At 48.2% G+C, this 21,793-nt stretch overlaps 2 protein-coding genes across 3 annotated transcripts in view; one reads left to right on the forward strand and one right to left on the reverse strand.

Moving 5' to 3' along the window:
• The window catches only part of S1PR4 (sphingosine-1-phosphate receptor 4), a 147,492-nt gene that overhangs the window by 83,638 nt on the left and 42,061 nt on the right, over positions 1-21,793 (reverse strand). The window lies entirely within an intron of this gene.
• Positions 2,788-21,793, forward strand: part of SHD (Src homology 2 domain containing transforming protein D) — a 32,648-nt gene continuing 13,642 nt past the window's right edge. Inside the window, exons 1-5 of one of the 2 annotated variants that reach the window (XM_079960795.1) lie at positions 2,788-3,155; positions 4,772-5,280; positions 15,148-15,277; positions 17,852-18,079; positions 20,044-20,127. In XM_079960795.1, coding sequence (XP_079816921.1) covers positions 4,930-5,280; positions 15,148-15,277; positions 17,852-18,079; positions 20,044-20,127 — 793 coding nt within the window. In that variant the 5' untranslated portion in view covers positions 2,788-3,155; positions 4,772-4,929. The remainder of the gene's footprint in view (positions 3,156-4,771; positions 5,281-15,147; positions 15,278-17,851; positions 18,080-20,043; positions 20,128-21,793) is intronic. The other variant, XM_079960796.1, reaches the window with a different exon arrangement.

The raw sequence follows: 21,793 nt of genomic DNA on the forward strand, positions 1-21,793 counted from the left end.
TGTCAGTGCAGACACACACACACACACACACACACACAAACACACACCTCTTTCCCATCTGATGGTCAATATCAGCCCCCCCAGCTGCCCCAAGGGAGTGGGGGGAGTGAAATCGAAACTACAAAATGCCCATTAAGTACTGTATGGTTAAAGGCAAAGTGGGGAGGGGAAGAGGAGAGCCGTTCTCTGGGGGTTTAGTGTTAAGGGGAGAGTGGGGGGGGTTGTTGAATGGGCCTCGCAGTCCGATCAATACCAGCTCCCCTCCCCCTCCTCTTTCCCAATCAATTTCTCCCACCATCCTTAAGAGGAACAGGCGGGTGACATTCAAGAGCCAGAAATGGTTGGGTCAGATTTCTGGGAAATATGATGTTCCTCCTTCTTTGTTATTTAAAGGGATAGTGGGGGCGGGTTGTGAGAATGGATTGAGGCATCATAGCTATGTGTGTGTCACACCCACGACTGTGATGCCTTAATCTGGTCTCTCACCCCATCTCTTCTAGGATGAAGTCTCCCTTTCTTTCTTTTGGAAATTTCATATACAAACCCAGATTCATTCACTCCAAAACAGAGGTGGATCTTCTCTGCCAACAACAACTTCTTCAAATATTTTAGAGTCCCTTTTTGGGGGGTGTCGTGTGCACAAAAAGAACTCCAGTAGATCAAAATAATTAAAATAATTTCTTATTTTACTTATTTTAAACAGAACCACATAAACCCAGCTACTTAATGAAGAGTGTGCAGTCTTCCTTACCCTTCAAAAATCTGCTTAATCTCCATTGGTTTCCCCCCTTCCATGTTTTTCACCAGTTTCAAACCCCCCACCCCCCACCCCAATTTGGAAATGGCTGCTCCATAAACTGATGCTTCTTGGTGGGAGAGAGGCAGGTCTCTTTCTCTCCCCCCCCCCCAGCAAATTTAATTGTAGGGCAGAGAAGTGGCTGAAACATTTCCCCCTTCAGTCTCCCCCACCAGTCTCCTCACCTTGTAGAATAAAAAGGGGGAAAGTTTTATTCTGGTGAAATTGACTAGGCTAAGATGCCAAAATGCTAATTGCCCCTCTTCTGCCCCTTCTTAATGGGAAGCTCCCTCTGCCCCTCTGGCACCATCACAGACAGAAAGACACAGTCTCTCAGCAAACTCTTCCACGCACACATTTCTCTCACATTCACACTCTTTCACACAGAGAGAAACACAAAGCTTCTCTTTTTTCCTCCCCCCCCCTTCTCTCTCTCTCTCTCACAGAGGCCTCGATCCCTCTCTCTGAAAAGGGAGGCCAGTGAAATAGGCAGGCACGTTTTACGCACAAGTTTTCATTGCCCCATTCACACGTTTTACCCTTTGTTCTCCTTGCGAGTTTGACTCCCCCCCCCCGACTTTTCTATTTTTTGCAAGCCATGTTGAGACTAGGAGCCGGAAGACAGAAATACAGCCCCCCCAAAAGCAAATGTTCATTACGTTTGTTTTTTTTAAAAAAAACTAATTTCCACCCACCCTCGAAATAAAAAATAACTGCAAAGGGGCCGGGAGGGGGCGGCTGGATGATGGCTTCTCTGAAAATACGCAAGGGGGGCTAAGGAAAAATAAAACTCCTTCGAGTTAAGCGCTGCTATGTCGCGTCGTGCCAAAGATGCTCCTCTCCTCCTCCGCTGCAGAGAGAGCAATCGCCCTCCCCACTTTCCCCCTTTCTTTCCCCTTCTCCTCCCGCTCCCTTTCCAAATCGGTTTCTCCAAAAAAAAAAAAAAAAAAAAAAAAACCACCAAAAAATACCAGCAACCTGTTACCCCCCCCCCTTTGAAGCTTGCAATTTCCCAAGAAAGAGAGAAAAATGGGAGGAAAGAGAAAGGATTCCTCCTTTTCTTCTTTTCCCTTCATTCCTTTTTCTCTGCGGCTTTGAGATCTGAGCTGCTGCTGTTTACATCTGGTAGCTTTGACTGGGCTTGTGTGTGTGTTCGATTAATAACAACAACAACAACAACATCAACAACAATATATTTGCACACAAACAAGCGGGAAATATCTCTGAATCATCCCCAGATCTTTCATTTTTTAGCGATATTTTCCAATATAAACCCAAAGCAGCAAGACCAAAAAAGTGAAAAAGTTTGTGTGTGTGTTTTCATCATCGTCATTATATTTAGATACACACACACCCCATACACACACACACACACACAGAGAGAGAGAGAGAGAGAGAGAGCAGGAAGGTTTACTAAGAAAAAGGTGAATGCAGTGTGTGTCTTTGCTTGTTGTTATTTTAGGGCTGGTTGAGGCTGATGCAGAGCATCTCTGCATAATCCCCAGACAAGGACACCCCCCCCCCCGCAATCTGGATAATCCCCGCCGGAGTAAGGCTCCCCCCTCCCTTTAAAAAAGGCATCTCGAAATATTGCATCCCAGAGCAGCTCGCTCAGCCGAAAGTTTCTCCTTCTCCAGACCAGCTTTTGCAGATCTCCCTCGGAAAAAGGGGTGGGGAGCGGGGAGCCTGCAAAGGGGTTTGGTTGGCTGAGGAGCATTTTTTAATTTCTTTTTCTTCCCCCCTCCTTCCTCCCCATCTTTTCTTCTTCCCTTCCAAAGAAAGATCCCTGCTCTCTCTTTCTCTCTCTCTCTGTTTTGTTTTGGGCTCTCTTTGCAACAGATCAATGGAAGCGCCACCAGCCACAGAGTAGCAAAATTATGGGATGGCGTGTGCCTTCGCCTGCCTCTCCGCAGAGTGGTGGGACAATGTTGCTTTTGATTTGCAGGAGGATCTGCCCGGATTAGGAGCTGATTGGATCCGTCTTCATTTTCGCCCCCCAAAGAATATTGCTAGCAGGGGACATAAATCAGGAAAGGAAGGTTTTTGTTTGCATTTTTTTTTTGGGGGGGGTGGTATAAAACTAGGAGAGCCGGTACGGACAAAGAAGGGGAAAGAAGACGGTCGTTTTGATCTCCTCTACAAATTTATTTTTAAAATAATAAGAATAACTCCTCAACTTTGTGTGAATGGACTTGAAGGAGGTGCCTGGACCCGCAGGAACAGGACTGGCCGATCCTGGAAGGGGTTTTGGATGAGTTCTTAAATGGTGCGGCGTTTGTTTTTATTTTCGAATTATAAATATGTTTTCACCCCAGAAAATCACCTTTGGCTGAATTTCCCCTCGGATCAAAAGAAACTGGTAAATGTCTTATTTCTCTCTCTTTCCCCCCATTCATTCTGAACAAAGTAAATACTTAAAAATTAAGGCTACAATCCTACAGATCCTTACTTGGGAGTAAACCCCATTGAAATCAGTGGGACTTGATTCTGAGTAGGTCAGAACGACCTTAGTAAGACCTTAGTATCCTAAACCCCTTTTAGGGCTCTTTTTTAAAAAAAGGAATTTTGATTAAGGCTACAGTTTACTTGGGAGTAAAAGCCCTGAGTTCAACTGGGCTTACCTCTGAGTAGACACGTCTAGAATTCTGCCTCGTAAATAAGGTCCTGCTCAGAGTCTCCCCTTTAAAATTAAGGCACGTGCCTAATTTAGGCCCATTACTTTCAGTGGGTCTACTCTGAGTAAAATTTTCTTGGCTATAATCCTAAAACTCTTTGGGGGAGGGAGCTCCCTTTTGACCCAAACGAGGCTGTCTGTGGAGGTGCTCGTCTTATGGGGGGTGGGGTCCTCAATCTAGCAGATCTACTCTGAAGTAAGCCGCCCTCAGTTCTAGGAGGCTTGCTACCAGCCTGGTTCTCTTGCATGCTTACTCAGGAGTAAGCCCCAGTGAGCTCACTGGAGTTTCTCTTCTGGTGTGTCCATTACGAACTGTGGTGTTTGGAAGGTTGGTTTGTGTGTGTGTTGTGGTTGGTCTGATATACAGTATTTTCAGTTAGAATTGAATGCATCTCAACGTCCCCCCCCTCAAAGCCCCTTCCCCAAATATAAAACTCATTCTTTGGACATTTTTGAGGTGAGGGAAAAAAACTTTGGCTGAGACAGGCAGCATAGAGATGTAACTTTATATTTTGCAAAGCTTGAGAATGTGGGTCTCTGGGGAGGGGGGGTGGGGGTGCCTAGTGATTAATTTCCCTACTAAATAACCATTTAGTGTGTCTCCTCTGCCTCCATTTGGGCATTGATATCTAAAAGCCCAGAGGTGAGATCCATCAGAATCATTTTCCTGTGCAAGAAACCTTGACTTGAAATGGATAGTGCACCGCAAAACTTCTAGTTCAAAGTCATTTGCATGCATCAGGTTCTGTGTATTTATTTTGGTGATCCTTACAACAACATACAGCAAGTCTGATGGTCCTCGTGTTTCCAAGCCAGAGGTTGAGAGTTTGCTTAAGGCAGGCCAGACCTGGGCAGAGATGAGGTCTGGCACCTGGGCCACATTTTGGAGCACCCCCCCCCCGGGTTGTCCAGAGTGATTTATGTCAGTCATCTCCCCACAACAACCCAGTGAGGTAGGTCATATTTAGGAGTGGGGGAGGTGGTGAGATAATGACCTGCCCAAATCTGCAATGAACACACAGTCTCCTGATTTGTAGGTCAGCCTCTTAAGCCACTAACCTCAGTTATGCTCCAGATATCTTATTTCCCCCCAGGACAGGAGTAATTCCTCCGTGAGCTGATGGCATGTGGGTTGAGGTTGCTTTCAGTCCCCCCCTCCCCGCCCTCACAACACCATCAGACACGCTCGGATTACAGAGAACACAGGATTACAGAAAGCCAGAATGTCTTTTTCAACTGGGTGTATTTCAGATTGTAATAACACCAGAACTGCTGCTCTTTTTCTTTCCCATCTCTTAAAGGCAGGTGCAGACAAGGCGGACGACTCCTGATTTGGATTATGAATCACGTTGACCCATGAAGGATTAGCTGGGTGCCGTTTGCGACTCCTTTCTCTTTCCAGGCTTGGCGTCTTCTGCCAAGAGGGATCAGCGGCTTTGTCGTTGGGTAAGGGGGACAAATGGCCAAGTGGTTTAAGGATTACTTGAGTTTTGGGAGCAGGAGGTCTCCCCCACAGCCCCCCAAACCAGATTACACCGAAAGTGAGATCTTGAAAGCCTATCGAGCTCAGAAGAGCTTGGATTTTGAGGATCCCTACGAAGATGGCAACGGGAAACCGGATCCGGACTCAGAAGGGTCCCCAAACAAAGGGGTTGCTGCTGCTGCTGCTGCCGCTGCTGCTGCTGGAGGAATCAGTTTGGAAGGGAAGTATGGCTCCCCCAAGCACAGGCTCATCAAAGTGGAAGCTTCTGACCTGAACAGGAGCAAAGCCCTCTTGGCAGCTGAGGAGGTGACAACCCAGCCAGATCAGGTATGTGAAAAGGCCCCTTTTGCAAGCAACCCCCAAGATCTGTGCCATTTTGCAGCACGGTTCTTAAATGCAATCTTGCACATCCTAATTTTTGCAAGTCTCTCTCCCTCCCCTCCCCCACCCCGCAAAATACTAAGTTTCTAGTCCTCATAACTACGGAACTGATTTGGTGTAAGAAATGGTGTGTTTCTGGGAATGCCAAAGGGTGGATTGAAATCTACAAAGTTAACTTTTCCAATTCAAAGGGTGGCTTTGAAGCATTCATTCAAACACAGACAAGTAATCTTACTTGGTTACCAGGTGTTTGATGATTGGCACTTAACTGTTTCAGGTATGGAAGCATTTTTATACCGCCTTCCTTGCAGTTCTCCAAGGTGGTGATCATAAAAAAAACACGCCCCATAAAAACCTGGGAACTGTAGTTTACCCCAAGCTACAATTCCCAGCACCCTTAAGCAGTGTAAAAAACCTCAGATATATAAGCTAGGTTTCAGTAAGCAAAATCGAACGTCTAGTTGCCATTTGGGGGCAAGACGACTCTAAAATCTTATTTTTCAAATGATGGACTGACTGTGATTGATTCTCAGTTAAACATCTGGCTAGTGCAGATGACAACCTTGAGGTAGGATAAGAGCTTTGAGAACTTTGAGAAGAAAACTCACTTTATCCAGTCCACATATCTATTGACCTCTTTTTCTTAATGGTGACACGGACCATTCATAACACAGGAATAGGCTTCTCAGCTCTGAGCAGGGCAGACAAGTGACAACAATTCACTATAACTTTGTTCCCTGCTCCTGCTCAGGCTGCACAGAAAAAGCACTTTGGTTCCTGAAATTCATTCCGATTGTGCAAATAAAATATAATGGATAGAATTCTACAGGATGGGGTTCTAGTGTGTGAAAACAGTCCAGATCCAGGGATCCCCAGATGGGGGAGAGGCCAGGTGCCATCCTGGCACCTGGGCATCTTCACGTGGTCAGAAGTGGTTGAAAGCCAGCATTTTGCACCTGGCGCCTGGCTAATTTCAAACACTGCTAAACTATAGTTTCCAGGATCCTTGGGTTGTCTGTGTGCAAAGCATCAGTAAAAATCTACTGGACAATAAAATATGCAGTGGTGACCCAGGGCAAATTAATGACGGATCCTTGTATACATGTACGAGTCAACTTATTTTTTAAACAACAAAAAAAAAGTATTTTAGGAGATGTGAAAAAGTTAAGTCTGTGAAATTTGATCCACGGCAGGTTATTTAGACGTGCAGGTCAACAACGCAGATGCTCTGGTCATCAAGAGCTGAGGCAGCCAATCTTAGGATGAGCTGTTATGCTGGTGACTTGTTTATGATTCTAGACCTCAAGAAAAGCTTGAACTGAAAAGGTGGTGTAGCATTGCAGCTGCAAATCAGGAGGAGCTGGGTTCAAATCTTGCTTCTGCCAGGTGCTGTGCTGATCTGCGGTTTATAGCAAATACATGTGAACCTTGTATAGACCACTTTCTGCCAGTCTGGAACCTTTTGCATGCAAAGTGTGCCACTGAGTGATGGCCCTTCCCCTGAAAGTAAGATCCTACTCCTCATTAAACCCGGGGTTGGTTTAAACAGGAGCAGAGGAAGCTGGTTTATGCCATTCCTTCAAGCGTTCTCTGCAAGCTCTGGGCCTTCACAGGAAGCTACAATTCCTAGCATCCCTTTTGGCTTTGAAGCCATAAAAAGTTCTGTAGGTTTGCAGCTGATTCAAGGCTGAGGCATAAGTGCGTGATAAAAAATCCTGCCATTATCTAGAAGAAAAGTAGCCTCTGTTTGAAACAGGTGGGCCATTTTCCTTTTTGGTTTTTCCTTTTTGGAATAGGAAAGATATCTTTGCTGTGCTAATGATTCAGCAGGAGGGAATATGCCATTTCCTAGGGAGACCTTCCTAACTGTGGTTAAAGAGCAACCAAAAACACTATTGCTGCCAGATGATGCCTCTTAGAATAATAGAAAAGGGTCATCTTGGACAGATGGTCATCTAAACTCTGCTTTAAAACCTCCAGCAAGGAAAAGTCCACTACCTTCTGACGGTGTCTGTCAACTGTCAAATGGCTCTTACCAGCAGGAAATTCTTCCTAATGTTGAGTTAGAATCTCTTTCTTCGTCATTTGAATCCATGGGTTTGCATCCTCCCCCCCCCCCCCCGGAAGAAAAATTGCTCCATCTTCTATGCCAGGGGTTGGCAAATTTTTTCAGCAGGGGGCCGGTCCACTGTCCCTCAAACCTTATGGGGGCCGGACTATATTTTTTTTGGGGGGGGGATGAACGAGGGACAGCGAGCGGCATGTAAAGGGGCTCCTGAGAGGGGCTGCTTTAAATGGTGGCCGCTCGAGAGGGGCGCTCAGCCAGCCGTGGCTCCTGTGTCTTGCAAGCAGCAGGGACTGGCGGGGGTGGCAGAGGAGGGATGAGGCACCAACAAAGCCCAGCCCCCTTCCTCCTCTAGGCAGGGCAGGGAGAAGCCAGGAGGAGGGAGGGAAGAGGCGCCGCCACGGGGGGGGGATGGCACAGCCCGAATGATCAGAATCAGATCCATGCCAATCCACACGGTGATTCCCGGACCGTCTGTGGGCCGGATCCAGAAGGCAATTGGGCCACCTTTGGCCCCCGGGCCTTAGTTTGCTGACCCATGTTCTATGCCCTTCAGATACTGGAAGATGGCTCGCATGTCACCTCTCAGTTTTCTCTTCCCCACGGCTAAACTTCTATCAGGTCCCCTCTTACTTGCCTTTTCTCATAAATGAATGAATGAATGGAGGCTGAATGACCACAAATGGTCTCTTTCTGTTTCCCCCTTGTCACATGCGGCTGATGAGAGAGTTCCTTCAGCAAGGCTATATGCCAGATTTTATCACATCAGTCATTCAGATCCATATATATTATTTATTTTGTTGTTAATTTGTCACATTTGTGTCCCACTCTCCTCCCTCCAAGGAGCTCAAGATGGGGGGAGTGGCTCTCTCCCTCTTTCTATCCTCATGACAACCCTAGACCGGGGGAGGGTGACTGTGGCCCAAAGTCGGCCATATGACCAAGTTAGGGGATTTGAACCCAGGCCTCTCCCAGCCTGGCCAGCTCTCTAGCCACTCCTCCCAGCTGGCTCTGTGTGAGATCCTTCCAGAACTCTGCTGTTGGGAATTGCTCTGAGTGGTGCTGCAGGCATGCAGTGAGCTTCCTTGCCAGAAATGCAATGAAGTGCCCTGTCTGAGGCGATGCTCTTGACCATGTCCAGTGATCCCAGGAGAGCTGTGTGCATGGCAATGTGCGAGGCAGGGAAAATAGACAATTAAAGCAAAACAAAATAAAAAAATTCCTTCCAGTAGCACCTTAAAGACCAACTAAGTTAGTTCTTGGTATGAGCTTTCGTGTGCATGCACACTTCTTCAGATACACTGAAACAGAAGTCACCAGACCCTTCTATATAGTGAGAAGGTGGGGAGGGGTATTACTCAGAAGGGTGGTGGGATTGGGTGATTGGCAGCTATCTGTAATACCCCTCCCCACCTTCTCACTATATAGAAGGGTCTGGTGACTTCTGTTTCAGTGTATCTGAAGAAGTGTGCATGCACACGAAAGCTCATACCAAGAACTAACTTAGTTGGTCTTTAAGGTGCTACTGGAAGGAATTTTTTTATTTTGTTTTGACTATGGCAGACCAACACGGCTACCTATCTGTAATTAAAGCAAAGTTCTGGTTTCTCTCTCTTTTCTGCCAAGTGAACATTTTCAGCTAAGCTGCTGTGGGTTTTTTCTTCCTTTCTCTTTTTGAACAGCAGTGATTCACAGGAGGTGTTAATTGCCCTGGAGGGATTTCCCTCACCCCTCTTTATATCTCTCAGATAGGCAGAGGCAGGTGTTTGACAAATAATTTTGCACCCTAGGAAGAAGATCACAGGCTCCTCTTTGTACCTTTCCCCTGTGGACTTTGTGTCCTCATTAGCCTCACTGTCTGCAGCTAATTAAATTTGACTCAGAGTAAACCCATCTAAAGGGCTGTCACAGGAAGATGGAGCAAGCTTATTTTCTGCTGCTCCAGAGGCTGGGACCCGAACTAAGAGATTCAAATGAAAGGAGATTCTGAGCGACCATTCAGAAGGACTTCCTGGTGGTGGCAGCCGCCTGACAGTGGAAGAGACAACCTTCGGGGGTGGTGGACTCTCCTTTGTTGGAGGTTTTCAGGCAGAGGTTGGGTGGCCATCGGTCATGGATGCTTCAGTTGACATTCCTGCCTTGTGGGGGTTGGAGTAGAGGACTCTCAGGGCACTTTCCAGTTCTATATGTCTATGATTCCATGGGGAGGAAGCACACAAGCAAATTATTATCGTTATTTGTATACAGTCCTATACAGTCATACCTTGGGTTACAGACGCTTCAAGTTGTGCGTTTTCAGGTTGCGCACCGCGATGAACCTGGAAGTACCAGAAAAGGTTCCTTCCAGGTTTTGGTCTCACGCATGCGCAGAAGTACTAAATTGCGCTATGCACAGAAGCGCTGAATCACGACCCTTGGGTGCGCAGACGTGGCGCTGCGGGTTGCAAATGTGCCTCCCACACAGATTATGTTCGCAACCTGAGCATCCACTGTACCTGCAGATCTCAGGGTGATCCACAACATAAAATTACAATATGAAAAAGACAAAATATATAAGGAAAATATGAACCAAAACAAACCAATAATTCCCCCTTCCACATCACATTCAAAAGGGCATCTGTTGTCAATCAGCCAAAGGCGAACCTCCTTGGGGAGATCATTCCACAAATGGGGAGCCATTGTGGAAAAGGCCCTGTTCTCTCCAGACCTCTCGTGGAGGAGGCACATGGAAAAGGGCCTCAGAGGATGATGGCAGGGTCAGTTCATGTGGGGAGAGCTGCAGTTCCCAGCACCCTTGACAAACCACAGTTCCAGTATTCTTTGGGGGAAACAGGTTGTGCAGGTTTTGGGAAACAACACATAAGCCTGCTGAACCTGTTTCTTCCCCCCTAGAGACAGGAAGTTGGGTAAGTGCTACAAGACCTTACTTTTCCTTTTTTTATATAAATAATCTTTATTAATTTTCCAACATACATTTATAATATCCAATCTAAATTTATCACATATTTTCTCTTTTGGACTTCCTTCAGCCTCTCTAACAATCATCCATTATTCAATTTTTTTATTACACATTTCCTAATTTTTATATTGCATTTTATATACCTTCACCCTCTTATTTTTCTTCAACACAATATTCCTCAAACATTCACAGAGCTTCTTGAAATCCCACTAGCGTTGTTTGCTCATCACATATACATTTCAAATAATCTGAAAATTTTCCCCAATCTTCGATGAACTTTTGGTCACGTAGATATCTGATCTTCCCCGTTAGTTTATCTAATTCTGCATAGTCCATCAGTTTCATTCTCCATTCTTCTAACGTCGGTAGTTGTTCCTGTTTCCATTTTAAGACCTTACTTTTCCTGTCCTCTAAGGAAGAAAATCAATCTAGCACCTTTAGGCTGTGATCTACTCTTCTCCCTATGGCAATGGCAGCTCCTATTTTAGAAGCTGTGGTGTAGCAAGGAAATTAGGACTGCAGCGTTTAGCTGATTAATTAAATTGGTTCAAAATCTATTGATCAGTTTTTAAAAGGCGCTCCAGTGAACCTGGCAGCAGTGTTTGTTTTCTAAAACTTCTTTTTATTGTCTTTTCTATTTGTAAATAATTTTAACACAAAGGCAATTCACATAATCTGGCAGCCCCAAAAGCAAACATTATATAAGATGAAATGTGGACTGTAAGAAAAATAAAATAAAAGAGCCCAATACATTTTGGGGGAAAGGAGGGAGCAAAATCTACAGCAGAGACAGGAAGGTTAAGTCCTTACAAATCCAGGGATGTCGGATGCCTCGCTCCTTAGGAAAGGGATCGAAAATAAAACTGCCAATATCGTAATTCCGTTAATACAAATCTGTGGCGCTGCTGCATTTGGAATACTGTGTCTTCAGTTCTGGCATTTGCTCCCCCAAAAAGAGGTTGCAGAGCTGGAAAAGGTTCAGAAAAGGGCAGCCAGAATGATGCGGAGGGGGGGGGGAGTGACTCCCCAGTGAGAAGAGGGGGCAACACGGGGGCCTTTTCAGTTTGGAAAAGAGGTGAGGAAGGAGGGGCAGAAAGAGTCAGGTAAAATCATTCAGGACACCATGAAGGTGAATAAAGAGGCATTTCTCTCCCTTTCTTATCCTACTAGCACCCAGTGGGGTCATGCAGTGACGTTTCAGGGCGAAATGACTTCTTCACCCAGGGCACAGACAGACAGTAGAATTCTCTTCCGCAAGATATACGGCCACCAGCCTGGATGGCTTTGAAAGGGGCTTAAGACAAATTCTTGGAGGAGAAAGGTAGTGATGGACATGTAGTACCTCTAGTGCCAGGACGTGGTGGCGCTGTGGTCTAAACCACTGAGCCTCTTGGGCTTGCTGATCAGAAGGTGGGCGGTTTGAATCCCTGTGACGGGGTGAGCTCCCCTTGCTCTGCCCCAGCTCCTGCCAACCTAGCAGTTTAAAAGCATGCTGGGGCAAGTAGATAAATAGGTACCACTGCGGCAGGAAGGTAAACGACGTTTCCGTGCTCTCTGGCACTCCTCATGGTCCTCCATGCACCAGAAGCGGTTTAGTCATGCTGGCCACATGACCCAGAAAGCTGTCTGTGGACAAACGGCGGCTCCCTTGGCCTGAAATGAGATGAGCACTGCAACCCCATAGTCGCCTTTGACTGGACTTAACTGTCCAGGAGTCTTTTACCTTTACCTTTTTACCAGTGTAGTGTAGTGGTTAGGAGTGGTAGACTCGTAATCTGGTGAACCGGGTTCATGTCTCCGCTCCTCCACATGCAGCTGCTGGGTGACCTTGCGCCAGTCACATTTCTCTGAAGTCTCTCAGCCCCACTCACCCCACAGTGTTTGTTGTGGGGGAGGAAGGGAAAGGAGATTGTTAGCCGCTTTGAGACTCCTTAGGGTAGTGATAAAGCGGGATATCAAATCCAAACTCTTCTTCTTCTTCGCTCTAGTGTCAGAGGCCACATACATCTCTGAAGACCAGTGGATGGAGACCATGAGTGGGAGGGGGCTGGGGGTGGGAGAAGGGGATCAGCAGCTACTGGCCGTAGTGACTGAGCTCTCCCTCCGCAGTCAGAAGCAGCAATGCTTCTGAATCCCAGTCGCAGGAGGGGAGAGTGTTGCTCTCACGCTTCGGTCCTGCATGAGGACTCTGTGAGAACAGGCTGCTGGACCAGATGGGCCATTGCCCTAACCCAGCAGGCTCTTGTGTTTCTATGTCCTTACTTGACACTCATGCTATTGACATAAATGAGGTGCTGCCCTAGGTAGGGTTACTAGACCTCCAGGGATGGCCAGAAGTCTCCAGGTTGACAGGCCCACTCCTAGTGGCAGGTGCAGGGCCTGAATTTCCAGGTGGATGAGAATGCTTTTTTAAAAAGGTATCAAGAAGACTGTGCATGATGCTGCAGATTACTGCATAGACCCTTGGGGGTGTCCCCTCCCCCTCCCTGCTCCTCTCCTCTCCCAATTAACCTCCGTCTCCAAGGCTTAGTGGTTGGAGGACACGCAGAGGAAGAAAAAATAACTGGGCTGGGCTCAAAAGGAAGAGAGCATTATGGGTGTGCATTCGTTCCCCACGTGACTTGAAGCAGCTGCACAGTGGCAAAACAGAAACTAACAATCACCAGACTCAGGTTTGGGCCCTGAAAGCTCAGATTCTGGTATGCTTCTGAAATGGAAACGCTATTCTTAGGTTCTTTTAGAAGGCACACGTCACACTTTCCCACTCCCATGGGATGGAAGTCCTCTTCCCAGATGCTGTGTGTTGTGACTCGGGTGTGCATTGTCTAAAACTATTATCCTTCAGAATATTGTTTTATTTATGCCATGGTCATCTAAAAAATGACTAAATCATTTGACAGTCATCGGATGATGACGATTCCTGGCAAATCTCCTTAAGGTCAGTGCGGGACCAAATCTTTGAACACCTTGCCTGCCTGCCTGCCAAACGTGTCTTGCCCCTTGAATATCGCTTTGGGAAATGCCAAAGCTCAGTGGCACAGGATGGGTTTGCACCCAGAAGGTCCCCTGTTCAACCCCCCCCCCCATCTCCCAACGGGGAATGTCCCCCCCCCCGAATCCCTGGAGAGTCGCTGGCGGTGAGTGCAGACGAGACTGAGGAAGACGGACCAATGGTCTGACTCACTATCAGGCAGATCTAATGTTCCTATGTTTGCTCCGGGGCTCTCACAGGGAGAAGCGAGTGGCAAAGGATAACCCCTGTCATTTTGCAGTCCAAACATTGCACATCATGTTCTGTGGCAGGCATGGAGGGGATGTTTCCCTTCTCCCCTCCCCACAATTCTCCCGTCAATCGAGCACCTTTCTGCGCCACTCAATTGGCACGCACGAAAGGGTAGGAACAGGGTAATTGCTTTGAGGAGAGGCTGAGAGCTTATTTCCATACGCCTGTCTCATTTGCTTCCCTGCTGCTTCTCAAAACATTACCTCTCTGCGGGCTGTTTGAGCGCATCTAATGCAGTGGTGGGGACAACAGCAATTAGGACAAAAGGAGAAGAGTGCATCATCGTTGCAGGAGAGGGAGAGGGCGGGAGCCCGCCAGGGAGAAGGAGAAGGGGCAACCCTGTTCCTGGAATCTGCAAAAACCGCTCATCCCAGCAGGGGAGAAATTATTCATCCATAAAGCCAAACTGGCTGCACTCAAGGACATGAGAAGAGCTGTGCTGGATCAGGCCCAATGGGTGGAGCATTCTGCTCTCACAGTGACCAATGCGCAAGCAGGAGCTGAGCACAACCGCCACTGTCCCCAGTAACTGTGGGGAGATCCTGCCCAATGCCATTTTTGCCACAAGCGTGGCTGTAGGGCAAACCACTCGCCACCAACAGCAGAACACAGGAAGGGCCTGCTGGATCAGGCCAAGGGCTCCTGTCCTTGCAGTGGCTGACTAGATGGCTTTGGGAAGCCCGCAAGCAGGACCCGGGTGCAAGAGCACTTGGCGACGGCCCTGTCTGCCATGAATTTATCCAATTCTTTTTCAAAGGCACCGAAGATCATGGCCACCGCTGCCTCCTGTGGGAGTGAGTTCCATAGATTAACGGTGCTGCGTGAAGAAGTTCTTCCTGTTGTCTGTCCTGAATCTTCCTTCTGCTTCGTTGAATGTCCAGGAGCTCTCGTGTTATGAGAGACACAGAACCGCCCTGAGACCTGAGGGTATAGGGCAGTATATAAATTCAGTAAATAATAAATAGAAACGTTTATTTATCCACTTTTCCCATGCCATGCCTAATTTTATAAACTTACACTTATAGAAGTGTAGAGTTGGAATGCAGGAATCCTAGCTGAAGAATCCCTGGGCCCCCACCCCTGCTTAAAAGCCTCCAGTGAAGGAGCATCCGCCGCAAGGGAGTCCATTCCACTGCCAAATGGCTCAGAAATTCCTTTCTTGTGATTTGAATCTGTTGGTTCGAGACCAGCCCTCTGGAGCTGCAGAAAACAAGTTTGAGGTGTGTAGAAACCAACCTTTGGTACAAAAGCAAGATTTACATTTGTTCCTCCACCCACTTTTTGCACGTGGACCTTCCCTCGCACCAGAGGTTTCCCCTTGGGTTGAAGAGGGGATTGCACTGATTGGCCAGTGCCTGTGAAGTGGCCTCCAATGCCACCTCCCACGTCAGCAGCATTTTGTAAACTTTTTTTTGGTGAGGAGGTTACTAGACCAAAAAAAAAGGTTGGGAACCTTTGGTCTAAGAAACCAGGTGGTCTGTGCCATCCATGTTTCCTTCTCCGTAGGCCCCTGGAGAGAGTGAATACTCAGATCCCTTTGACGCCCACCGGGAGCCAAAAGAGGAGGAGGAGGAGGAGGCCGAGTCTGAGAACAATGGCTACATGGAACCTTACGATGCTCAGAAGGTGGTTGTTGGTGAGTCATTTAAGCTGCAGTGCTGGGCCCCCTTTCCTGGAAGGAAGCCCCACTGGAACCAGTGGGAGTCATTCCCAGGGTTGCCAGAGCTTCAGGGCTGACCTGATGTCTCCAGGTTTGCAGAGGAAGGGTTTAATTTCCAGGTGAACAAGAGCACCTTTAAGATGATGGTGATGTGCATGGTGACCGTGCAAGGAGCTTGCAAGCTTCAGCCCAGCTGCAGACTATCTGGGGCACCTGCCGCCCTCCGTCCTCCCCCTTCCCCTCCATCTCAAGGGCTTCGTGGTGGGAGGGAGTGCAGAGGAAGAAAAAGAACTGGAGGAGAAGTGTCATTGACTAGTTGGACTCAGAGGAGTAGTGGGAGAAACTAGCTGGGGACCCCCCAGAGCCCAGGGACTGGTGGTGGGATGATGATGAGTGGTCAGAGGGAGAAAACCCCAGGAGGTGTCAGAAACTGAAGAGGTAACGGGGCTCAGTCAGCAGAGAGAGTCTTTGGCAGAGAGAGGCCAAGTAGCAGAGGTGAGTCTGACTGGTGCACAGTCTCCATTCTGCTGGGACAAGCTCCTCTCCCCTCCGACTCCCAGAACCAGGAGAGACATAAACAGGGGGGAGCAGTGGCAAGTGGCATGCGGGGGCCACTTTCAATAGCTTGGGGAAAGCCCTGGAGAGAAGGGGACTTAGGCAGCTGTGGGGGAGTGGGGGCTGTCAGTCTCTGCAACTGCTTCATGGGGGCAAGACCTGCTGGGATTAGTTGTTGACACTCCTGCGCAGATCCTGCTAATAAGAGTTAGCTCCAGCTTGCACAGTGTGATTTACTGCTGGCCTGCTCCTGACAAGAAGGTTATGAGAGTGCACACTTACCTGGCGTGGGGCCTTCCTCACGTGGAATCTCAGGGTCTGGGAGATGGCTCTGAATTAGACTCTCTGGGGGAAGTGTGCGGGGTGGGGGGTGTCTGCCCTCCTCCTCTCTCCCAATTAACCTCTGTCTCCAGGGCAGAAGGGCAGAGGAAGCATCACCAGGGACTGCCCCATTACACCACCCCAGGCCGCCCCTACGTCTCAAGTTAGGTTCCAGGCTGCTCCTGACCTGCCAATGAAACAGTTCAGTAGGGCTGCTATATGTCCAGACTTTACTGAGATTTCAAAAAACCATGGTTTTTTGTGTGTTTTTGTAAAAAAAAAACCCTCAACAACTTTTGGGGTGCCCTGGTTTTTACTTTTTGAAATATGGCAACCCTGAGTTCAATCCCAGTAGGTCTTGCCCCAATGAAGCAAGGGCATGCTGACCCCATCTCCCTACCACTCTTTAAGTTTCCTCCTTCCTCAGCAGCCTAAGGCTCCATCATCTTGTCTCTCATTGCTCTGCCCTCTTCATATGTCTTCATGTTCTGGGAGATGAGGGGAGGGGAGCTGGATACAGCAGAAGACCCCCTGGTTTCTTCAGCAGCCGGACTCATCTCTGCCTCCTGGCCTCTCCTGCTTCAGCTTCTGCCTCTGATTCTGGACTGCTCTCTGCCACCGATTCTCCCCGCTCACTAAGGCCTGTTGCCTCTTCACCTTCCGCCACCTGCTCTTCGCAGTCTTCTCCTTCTGACCACTCACTGTCATCCCACCGCTACTCCCCGGGCTCCAAGCCTTCTTCCCTTGGGGTGTCCCCAGCTGGTTCCTCCCGCCATTCCTCTGCATCCAGGCCATCCATGATGCTTAGTTGTTCCTGAGCAGACATGCAGAGGGTCGTGCTGTTAATGCGAGAGGAAGAAGACAACCCATAGCCAGCCGTGGAGGATGTGCTTCATGGTACTTGGTTTGGGAAGCATGAGGCTGGGACAGGATCTGCCTTAAGCAGGTTGACGTGCTTGCTGCTCTTGTGTAGCAGTGGGGGATGTGACCTTCATTGGCCACCTGGCCAGTGCAAGTTCCTAGTCCTCATTGGCACAGAAAGATCCTTGAAATAGTGAGGGGGTTGCAGAGACAGAAAGCTCAGGAGCAAGGGGAATATCATCATCATCATCATCATCATCATCATCATATTTGAAAAGGGAATTTTAAAAGTTGGCAACTTCTTGCAGAGGACTCCATCCGCCATGTGATGATGGACACGGCTGGCGGGGGAGGGGAGAATAGGTGGAGGGGGGGAAATACCCCTCCTTCAAATTACATTATTGGCTTGTTTAGCTGGGATCAAAAAGAAATGTAGCTGTGTGGAATAGTTTTAGGGCTGTGTGCATCCTGACCAAAAATCAGTGGACCCATGTTGGTCATGTGCATTCATTTCAGTGGGTCTACTCTGAGCATGATGCAGTTGGAAATATAGAATGGTAGATTTGGAAGGGACCACGAGGGTCATCTAGTCCAACCCCTGAAGCAATGCAGGAATCTTTTGTCCCGTCTTGCTATTATTGGGTTGTAGGCAGCGAAGTTCTACTCAGAGTAAAGTGTATGGACCCACATTAGTCACGTTCAACCATGCATCTCAACGGATCTGCTCTGAGCAGGACTTGGCTGACTGCCATTTTATTGTGGCTGTTTCCATTCTCGTTGAATCCTGTCTTGGCTCTCTGGCCTGCCTTCCAGATTTCCAGCGGAAAAGCGACCGGGATGAGCAAAGGGTGAAGAAATCCCGGATTGGGCTGCAGCTGTACGACACCCCCTATGAGGAGAAGGAGCCAGAGTCTGACCCGGAGGGCAGGCCCACCAGCAAGCCGCGAGAGAGCCGGCTGCCCCAGGACGACGAGAGGCCGGCCGACGAGTACGACCAGCCATGGGAGTGGAAGAAGAACCACATCTCTCGGGCCTTCGCAGGTGAGAGCACACCCTCCAACCTGCCTCACAGGGAAATAGGGGCATCCTCCCCCCACAACTAGCCCTCCTTGGACCCCCCCCCATTTTTCGTCTCTCTCCTCCGCAGAGCATTTCCTACCAGAAGAATGGCAAGAGCCATTTCACCAACGGGACACAGCGCACACACACCCTCCGCCGTCCTGAGGCGGTGCTTCGTCCCAATTTTATTTTTATTCTTTACAGATTTACAAAAAGAAAAAAACACACCAATAAATACATTTTAGAAAGAGGCAAGATTAGATGCTTTATTATGGTTTTATATATGTTGGAGGTCGCTCAGAGTGGCCGGGGCAACCCAGTCAGAGGGGTGGGGTACAAATAATAAAATTACTATTAAAGTCATACCTCGGGTTAAAGTCGCTTCGGGTTAAATCTTTTCAGGTTGCTTCCCACGGCAACCCAGAAGTAACAGAACAGGTTACTTCTGGGTTTCGCCGCTCGCTCATGCGCACATGAGGCTCAGAATGACGTCACGCACATGCGCAGACGCGGCGAATCGCAGCCTGCGCACATGCAGACACAGGTTGCGTTCTGCTCATGATGCAAACGGGGCTCCGGAACAGATCCCGTTCGCATCCAGAGGTACCACTGTATTATTAAAAAATCAAGGTTCCTTGCACTTCGTTCTGCTCCCCCTTTACTCCTCCTCACCCCTCTCCAGCAGCCCCTACGAGCTGCCCAAAGGGGGAAGCTGGTCATGCACCCATGGGGGGGTGTGGAGAGGCAACAGGATGCTCCCCTCCTCCGTCGCGCCCCCCTCCTCCGTCACTTGGGATAAGTGTTGGCTCATCCCCCTCCCCAAATAGCAGCAGGAAGCAGGGACATTCTGGGATCAAATCAGACGCCAGGATGGCTTTTGTAATTCTGGGTCTGTCCCTGGAGAATCAGGACCATTGGAGAGCCCTACTCAAGAGTATTGCTGAGCAGACCCAATCCACCTCCAGCAGGTATCCCTAAGAGAAGGGGAGCCAGAGGGGTGGAAGCAGGGCTGGATTTACATACAAGCTAAACAAGCTAGAGCTTAGGGCCCCACTCTCTTGGGGGGCCCAAAAAATGTAAATTGCATTCTAAAAGTTTTAAAACTTTTCTTATGAATGGAGCTCCAAATTGCTGAACTGTAAGGAACTTCTCTGGCTTTTGTTTCGTTTTGTCAGCTTAAGAGGAACAGGTTAAAAATAATAATCTGAAAACAGGATACTTCATCAATATTATAGCTTTAAAAAGAACATTATTATATATTTTAAAAATATTATGTATCCTCCAGTCCTCTGCAGTGTCAAGCAGAAATAAAGCACTTATTTCATTAAAAAGAGCTGAGGAAACAGCGGGGGCAAGACTCAGAGAATGGCTCTGAGGGGGCAATTGCCTGTCTCCCCTTGTCTGTCCGTCATTAGATCTTTTCTTTTTTATCATGTCTGTTTTGTCTCTTTCCTCCCTTCCTCTTTCTCATCTCAACACTCTTCTCTCCCTCCTCACCATGTTTTTCTGCTCCTCATCCCTCTCCTCCTGCTTTCTTTTCTCCCCTCCTGTCTCCATGAATTCCTCTGCTCCATCTTTCCCCCTGTTATCATGTTCTTCCATTTCTTCTCATCTTTCCTTGCCATCTCTCCTCTTCCCCCTTATGCTCCTCTCCCCACAATTTCTTCCCTCTCCTCCTTTCCTTCTTGCATTCTTTTCCTCTTCTCCCTTCCCCTGGTCTTCTCTTCTCTCCTTCCCCTTCTCTGTTGCCATGCTCCTCCTCCTCCTCCTCCTCCTCCTCTTCCTCTTCTCTCTGTCTGCTCACTTGCACTCCTCCCTTTTTATCCCCTTCCTTTCCTTCTCTCTTCCCATCATCTCTCCTCCCTTCGCCTGGCCTTCCTCCCGACCACCTCCCTTCTCCTCTCTCTCTCTCACTCTCTCCTCCATGATGCCCTCTCCCATTGCAGTAGACATTAAGGAGAATAAAGTCTTGCTCTGGCCACCTCCGGTAGGACAACTCACGGGCACAGAGGAATCCCTAGATCCAGAAGGTGACGTCTTTTTTTAACCTCTTACCCACCTCAGCCTCTCTTCCCTGGGTTGGAAACATCTTTTCCCCTGCACACCTCTCTTGCCTTCTCTGGTTGGCGCTGTGTTTATTTTTGACTCCAGCTTAGAGTGGCACCGGGGTTGCTGTCTGTTACATAGACAGAAGTTTCCACAGGGCAGGCAAATGTTCAACGGGTGCAGCTTCCCCAGCAGACAAGCTGCACCTGCTGAATTTCTGCGTTCCACTCACGTATGAAAAGGCATGGAGCCTTCACCTGTCACAAGGGGACCGAAAAGTCTGCATGAGATTTGGCCTGGATCCCTCCAGACAGTGCGTTTATTGCACATTCATGATGATTTGTGCTCCTGATGCTTCCCCCCCCCACTTCCAGCCCTGTTTGCGCCTGCAAAGTTTTGGGGCAGCCACACTGCTTTTTCTCTAGTCAGTGCGTCCTGCTGAAATCCCATAACTTTTCACACTACAAATCCTCTGCTTTCTTCCTCCTTTTTTGCCCTGCTTTTGTTGCACTGGGGAAGCATCACAGAGCAGTAACTGACGCAGAATAAACCCGTCACTCCTGCAGTATTTCTGGCTTGTTTATTTTATATGATTGCATTTCTGACCCACTTTCTTTCCCCCAAAGGAGCTCAAAGTGCAGCACGTGGTTCTCTTCCTCATTTAATCCTCACAGCAACCTTGTGAGGTAGGCTAGGCTGAGAGGCAGGGATTGGCCCCCAATGAGCTTAATGGCTGAGGGGGGGTTTGTACCCTGGTCTCTCCCAGGCCCTAGTCTGACATTCTAACCACTAGGCCACACTGGCTCCTACGAGACAAGAACATGCCACAGAATACACCTGTCCTCCTGGAGGTACCCTTAAAGGCTCTAGTCCCTATGGTTCCGGGGGGGGGTGCCCAATGAATGCCCCCCTCCTCGCTTTTCTGTATTCTGTGTCTGTTTTCTTGTCTCCAGGGTCTTCCCTCTTGTTCTTCCTCTTCTGATTCGTCTCTCTTCCATCCCTCTTCCCTGCTGTTCCTGCGCTTGCCACATTCATGACAGCTGGTTTGCACATGAAGCGTGGCGTGTCCCATGTGCTACTGCCCCCCACCTGCATTTTCCACATCCTGTCACAAGCCCACCCCAAGATTAGCATTGTGAAGAAGGTCAGGCTCTGTATTAATTCAAAAAAATATGACCAAAGGATTAAAAACAGTGATAAATTAGGGTTATTCTTCTATTATAATTTTTATTCCGCCTTTTCCTCAGACTGGACTCAAGGCAGCTTACACAAAATGACGCAGATAAAATGTTATTGGCACCATTCCAGGTGCCACACAATTCCTGTTCTGCATTTGTAAGAGCTCCATTATTGCGGGTGGCAGGGCCTGCCCTTTGGAACTCCCTGCCTCTTGAGATCAAGCAGGTGCCTTCTAAAAACAGACACGCCTTCTCAGGCGCTTAGAAAGTTGACATGATTTTAGTCTGTTTTAGTGCTTTTTAACTTTTGTATGCTTCAAAGCAGGGTTGTAAAATTTCCTCAATCTTATCATTTTATTTTGTGAACTGCTTCAATGTGTTTTGTTTTTACACTCAAGCATGGCTACCAGTGCTGTGAAAAAATAAATAATAAATGCAAACAGCTAAATACATATAAGAGATCATCACTGAA

Source organism: Podarcis cretensis, assembly GCF_951804945.1.
Source record: "Podarcis cretensis genome assembly, chromosome: 18".
NCBI lineage: Eukaryota > Metazoa > Chordata > Lepidosauria > Squamata > Lacertidae > Podarcis > Podarcis cretensis.